The 6821-nt window shown below is 38.1% G+C and overlaps 1 protein-coding gene across 1 annotated transcript in view; it reads right to left on the minus strand.

Annotated features, from left to right (window-relative positions):
- Positions 1-3457: 3457 nt before the first annotated feature.
- LOC21393558 (subtilisin-like protease SBT1.7) overlaps positions 3458-6821 on the minus strand; it is a 7805-nt gene continuing 4441 nt past the window's right edge. Inside the window, exon 5 of the mRNA XM_010107177.2 lies at positions 3458-5946. Coding sequence (XP_010105479.2) covers positions 3609-5946 — 2338 coding nt within the window. The 3' untranslated portion in view covers positions 3458-3608. The remainder of the gene's footprint in view (positions 5947-6821) is intronic.

The following is a 6821-nucleotide window of genomic DNA, read 5'->3' on the forward strand; positions in this document are numbered from 1 at the left end:
TTTTTTTTTTTTTTTTTTTTTTTGTGGCTTGAATGAATAGTTTCCACTCTAGTGCTGATTAGATAGGTCATGGTGGGGGCAATCGGCAATAATGCTATTATTTTTATTGGTAAAGTCTTGTGGACCAATTTTATGAAGCCACAATTTCTTCCAGAAATGCCACTCCGTTCAGATATAGAAGGGATTTGGATACCTGTTTAAGGTCATAAGAAACTAGAGCATAATTAAGTGGGTCAAGCCTAGCTCTCGCTTCGCGACGGACCACATGGTAAAGTGTCGCTATATTACAAGTCGGCTGATGAAGTTCGATTATTATTGATTCATATATACCGTTATAAATCCATGTCAAAGCTCGGAGATTTTCCCGGGCTCTCTTTTGTACGTTGTCACAACCTTGAAAAAAAAAATTGCATACTCTTGTATGTATAAGTTCGAATTATGATTATGCTATAACCGTTATCATTACGTTTTGTTTGTTGTCCTGTGAATTATATATTATCAATATTATTTGTCGTCCTTTTATGTCCTGGGAATTAATGATATCATGATAATGTGTCATCTGAGGCCTACCATCTTTTGTGCAACCGATCTACGTATTTCTTTTCATCCCACTCCTAAATCTTTTTGCAAATATATGCGATTAATGATTCATGCCTATGAGTGGGTTCACCGCATGATTTTGGGGGTCCATTTTGGAAGAATCATATCTAAGATTCTATTGGCTTCCTTACTATCGGACCTCAATTAGTAGGGATAATTTTGCCAATTTTGTTGCACTAGAAATGTTACTTTACGAGTCATAAATAATTAATCTGCGATTTAAAACTTCATTGCCACTTTGAAACTCAGTGCTAGATTATTTAAACGCGTCGTATTGCAATAATATGAATTAAATTTGTAAATGTGGAGTGGTTTAGGGGCAGCTTCTCGTGTCGCTAATTGGTGACGCTCATTCTTCAAAATTATTTAGTTGAGAAACAAGGGAACTTGAAGATGACATTCTATCATTGCGTTTAACGAGGAGCAATTGAAATTTCAAAAGAGAAGAAACGGGAAACTTGGAAGCAACACAGACGAAATAACCAACTTGCCTAGTAGGTTTTTTTTTTTTTATTTTTTTTATTTTTTTATTTTTGGGATAAAAAACTTGATTGGTAGTTGCTTTTGTAACTGACTCAGATAATTTATGGCAAGGATAGTAGAAACATTGCAAATCTCAGTGATTTATAGCATATTTTTAATCTTTTTTTTTTTCTTGATTTGGATTTTTAGTCTAGTCGCTTTCTTCCAACAACCCACCCATACAAATAGTAAAAATCCCGTATAGTTTTTGGTTGAAGTCCCTAAAATTTTCATCACTCGTTAGAATGAAGGATAATCAGGCCAAATTTCCTCAACTCTAGCATTAGGCTTTATTCTGAAAACCAATTACAGAAGCTACCGTGCAGGCTTCATATTGATGGGAGAATTTGTACATTATCAATATGGTCGCAGAAGCAATTAAACCACAATTGTACATATTGCAAGTGAATGCCGAAAAATTAAAACAAAACGAGAGAGAGAGATAAGAAGGTGAACATATTATGTCATTTCGCGTCATTTCATAAATTAAAAAAAAAGCATCATTTAGAAAATAGGCATTATTGCTTAATCGTGACAGATTCCCAAGTTTTCGTCTTCTCCCAACTCTAACTACGATTAGCTGGAACTTGCCCCCACCACCAACATTAATGCCGACGAAACTTTGTTTATAACTCTCTATTTTCTTTTGCATACAAGAGGATTGTAAATGGCCCCATGGGAAATGAAAGACTTGGAAGCTCTAAGTCGGTATATTAAATTTGGTTTGCAGAGTTGATCAGTTGATAGTGACCAAATTTCAGCATTGGATCTATGGAGACTCAAGAGTCCAACAGACAAAATTAGCCCTTGATATGATTATATGACGCGAAAGATATAGATCACTTAGTTGAACGTCCAATAATGATGAAGTTGAGGATAAATAATTCGATGATATCATGATAGAAATATGTATATTTTTTAGTTTCTTATTGGGCCATTAGGTATGATTAGATGAGTTATCCTATCGTGTTTGTTTTTGTTAAATATATATCTTTAAGGAAAAAAAATGTATACTTTGTTAAAGAGGTGTGTACTTAAGACGAAATAAAAGCCGTCATTGATTCTATGAGAAATTTAAAGCAAAAGAATAATTAGTTATGTGGTTTTCAGGCCCTACTAAATTTCTTTATTATGATCAACCCCACTAGCACTTAACATTCCGCAGATCAATCAGAAAAAAAAAATGAATTGATTAATGAACTGCATTATTTAAAACGGTCTACATGCGCTCGAATGAGGATCTATTTTTAAGTTAGAAGAAGAAAAGTTTTTGTCTGCCATTTATTCTCTTTTCTATTTTTTAAAATAGAATAATAAGAACCATGTTGTCCAGCGAAGAGATCATCATAAATCAACTTCTTTGCTTATTGTCCATACGTATTAACATAGGTCCCATTGAGAATATGTTGGTTCATGAGGAAAATCAAGAGAATTACATTTTCCAGTTGTTTTTGTAGCACTTTTTTTTAAATATATATATATAATCGTTATTCTAATATTTATTCATGAGTATTATTATTTTAACCGTAAAATATTAATCTGTAAGTTGTTATAAATTAAATAATTGACTAGAAAAATTTATGACAATTAATGAAATTTAATTATTATCACGCCACATCATCAAGTTTTTATATTTAATGATAATTATTGATGGAAACATAAACATTAAAACTTAATAACAATCATTAATAGAAATATAATATATATATATATATATATTTTTTTTTTTCATGATTATGAATTTATGATGGGCAGCTTATATGTCGTTTTCTGAAACACAAATGAGTCTCAAATTATTTGGGGGGTTTGTAAGAAAGTCAGTTCTTATTTGATGGGGTCTCAAACATTTTCTGATTATAATTGATTTGATCATTTATAGAAATAAGTTAAATTTGTGTTCCTCAATTTTTAGAGGCGTGTGAATCCAAATATGATATATTACAAGCCAGCGGAGGTTTATATGTACAAGCCATGAAGCCAATACGGAGCACGCTTAAACTTGGGACAAAACCAGCTGTACTGATAACTACGTAATATGGTTCATTATCATCAAATAAATATATGTGGCCCGAGCGCAACGCAAGCAAACAAGATATGATTGAATGCTTTTACCTTAAAACAGCTAGATTTAATTAAGATATATTAGTTGGTAATTAGGCAAGTCGACATGGATAGTCCTGTCACTTATCGTTAGTTGCTATCTTATTTGACGTCGTACGTTCAAATATTGTTTTTGTCAAATCATTTAATCAACTTTACCAAAGGAAAGAACTTTAACTAAGAAAGCAATGTTCCGAAGGAAACACATCAACTCGGTTAATCTATTGAGAAGACATTGAAACGACATACAAAGTGGGTTTTTTATTTATTTTTATTTTTTTTCGAGTGGTACACACTTTGCCATGTTACACAAGACAACCATCGGATGGAACAAAACATCAGGTCTTCCCACTGGTAATGAGCATTTAATTGAAAAAAAAAAATGCTTATAGTGACCAACTAAAAGCAATTGGACTTCCAACAATGTGTTTGCCATCTGACCATTCCAAGCGACCAAAATGTTTTGTACCCCATTGCAAAGTACTAGCAACAAACGTGACAGTGTAAGTCTTCTTCTCATATGCCTTCTTGAAACTCAATGATTTTGGTTTGACCAAAATCTTCACTGAGTCAATCTTTGATACTGAGACTTCATACTTTGCTGGGGCACCAACGTTTGTGAGAGTTCTAGTGTATGTCATAGTTTGTGACACATTCTTAGTAGCTCCAACCTCTTCCTCCGATTCTGCTTTAAAAGGAACAGCAAAAGATGGGTAGTTAAGATCTCCCACGCTGTATTTCTTTGTCGAATTGCACGTGAAATCTCTCTTAGTGACCGTCTTAATCTGCTCCGGAGCATAATCCAAGGCACACAGGAAGTTTATGTAGTCTTCAACAGTAGCATCATAGACTAGTCCAGGGTCAAGGGCTGCCACTGGATCCACATGCCCAGCTCCGAAATCGAATGGTGTCGCGGCTCTTGCCGTAACAACGTCTTCTATGGTTTTGCCATTTTTATAGGTTGAGTAGGCGGTTGTCATAAGGGACGACCTAATAGCAGCAGGGCTCCATTTTGGATGCGCAGCCTTGAGAAGAGCTGCAAGGCCGCTCACGTGTGGGCAAGACATTGACGTGCCTGAAATAATGTTGAAGTTCACCCGCCTCTTGTCGAGGCTCAATCCACTCGGCCCAACTGCGCCTGTCCACCCGGCCAGGATGTTCACTCCTGGGGCTATAAGGTCGGGTTTGAGTATCTCTGGAGTGCGTCGATTTGGGCCGCGAGAGCGGAAAGATGCAACTATTGGCGACGGTTGAACGCCCAACTTTGTAGCTCCTTGGATGATTGTAGCTGTTGGATTAGCCACGGAATCCACATATCTCCGTATCTCAAGCCCTTTTTCTAGGCTCACAAATGCTGCGGGCAAGAGATGGGCATCGGCGACTAGCTCTTCCCCATGGGAATCGTCGTCTCTAGTATAAATCATGCCAATGCCACCAGCGTCTTTCACAACCAGACCCGCTTGAACTCTACCGTTTCTTCCATGAAAGCATATCACTATTTTCCCCTTAGTCTTTTTCGGAATCAAACTGCCGGGCAGGCAAAAAGCCCCATCCGAGTCGTTACTTACGCTAGCACCGTAAACAATCGGAACCAACACCTTGTCTGATAATTGTTTTCCTTTGTAAAGGGAAACGCCTTTGTACTCTTGTCCGTTTCCAAGCTTAACATAAGCTGGGAAATCACGGTCAATTGTCCCGGCGCCCACCGTGGTTATCCACGGCGCAGCATTGAACACTGTTCCATGGTACGGTCCACTGTTTCCGGCCGAGGCGGATACTAGTATTCCCCGTGCAGTGGCGGCAAAAGTAGCAATGGCTAGAATATCTGAGTGGTATTCAGTACCGGAGCCACCGCCAAGCGACATGGATAGGATGTGGACACCATCCGCAATGGCCTTATCAAAGCCTGCGATTAGATCGGAGTCGAAACATCCCTTGAGCCAGCATACCTTGTAGGTGGCGACTCGGGCCGTGGGAGCCATTCCACGCGCCGTCCCGGAAGCGTAGCCCAAGACGCTCGCACTCGAAACATGGGACCCTGCTGCGGTCGTCGAGGTGTGAGTTCCGTGGCCATCGTCATCTCTCGGGGATTTCGATTCCACTTTCTCATCAATCCTTCCCGCCTCTTTCTCGTACCCTTTGTAGAAAGACCTCGCCCCGATCAGCTTTCTGTTGCAGCTCGAGGAGTTGAAGTTCTTCCCCGCCTCGCACTTTCCTTTCCAGCTTTTCGGCACCGGACCAAGACCCTTGTCGTCGTAGCTTTCGATCTCGGGCCAAACTCCGGTGTCCAAAACACCGATGATGACATCGCTGGCTTTATCCGACGCAGCGATGAGCGAGTAGCTCTCTTTGAGTCCGAGAAAGTCCGGAGTTCGAGTTGTGTGAAGCTCGTACCTGGTTTCGGGTATTACAGAAACAACACCGGGTTGGTTGTTGAGCAAATGGGCTTCTTCTTCAGTGATCCTCGTAGAAAAGCCGTGAATTACATTGTCGTAGGTGTAAAGCATTTCAGCTGAGTCGGACACCGATTTCAAAGATGAGTCGTACCAGTTTACGTGATCGTCGAAAACTGCTGGCTTGTTGGACTTGTCCATGTGGATAATGTAAGTCCTTTTCGGTCGTTGTTGACTGATCTCATGATCGGTTCCTGCTAAGTGAAAATGGAAGAGATTTAGCAGCACAAATGATTGTACAAGTATGAAGAGAAATATCTTCATCTTCTCACTTCATACGCAAGCTTTAAGTAGAGACTTAATGGAGAATTTTGGGCACTATTCGGTGGGATTTTCCTCTTGAGTATGCATTTTTTGCTCTCAATAGAAAATCAAAATGCAATTGTAGTAAAGATTGAACCGGAGAAGATTCTATTTATCCAAGTTTGCTGCTATAACGGAATCTATCTATGGGAGTGAGAATTTTAAAAGATAAGGTGGGACAATTGGTAGTCCAGGCGCCTTTGGAGATGACAGCCTGCCAAAATATTGAGTAAAGAAGTGAGAAGATAGCGAATGCAATAACTAATTTCCTCCTTTAAAAGAAAAAAATTGCAAGTTGACGCTTGACGGCGAATAAAATAATAGCAAGTTGTACTTCTTACTTGTTTATTTGTTGTCTATTCCAACAACCCATGCACATATATGATTACAGTAGTGCTATGATTAAAGGTTTTTAGAGGAACTCTCACTAATTTTAACACTCATTTGAATGAAGGATATATTAATTGATGCATCTGGGACTATAATTGAGTTTATTGGAATAAGTTAATGGGCGGTTTGAGAGGTATATTTAAATTTATAATTTATAATTTTAATGTTTGAAATTTAAATTTTATGTAGAGTTACACTGTAACAGAATTAATGATTTAGATTTGAGTATATAAACAAACGACCCATTAAATATTCTTAGTGTAGATTACTCGAATATGAGCACATGACATGAATGAGTGATGAGAAGTTGTGGGGTGCAACTAGGGCTGACAATCCGGGTAGCGACACGATTCAAAACCCGCACGAAGTTCATTAGTTTAAACAATTACCTAATTAAACATATTGGTGTGCAGTATTTCTATGGGAACAATCAAATAAATTGGATAAGAGTTA

The sequence above is a fragment of the Morus notabilis genome, unplaced genomic scaffold (genome assembly GCF_000414095.1).
Source record: "Morus notabilis unplaced genomic scaffold, ASM41409v2 Scaffold286, whole genome shotgun sequence".
NCBI lineage: Eukaryota > Viridiplantae > Streptophyta > Magnoliopsida > Rosales > Moraceae > Morus > Morus notabilis.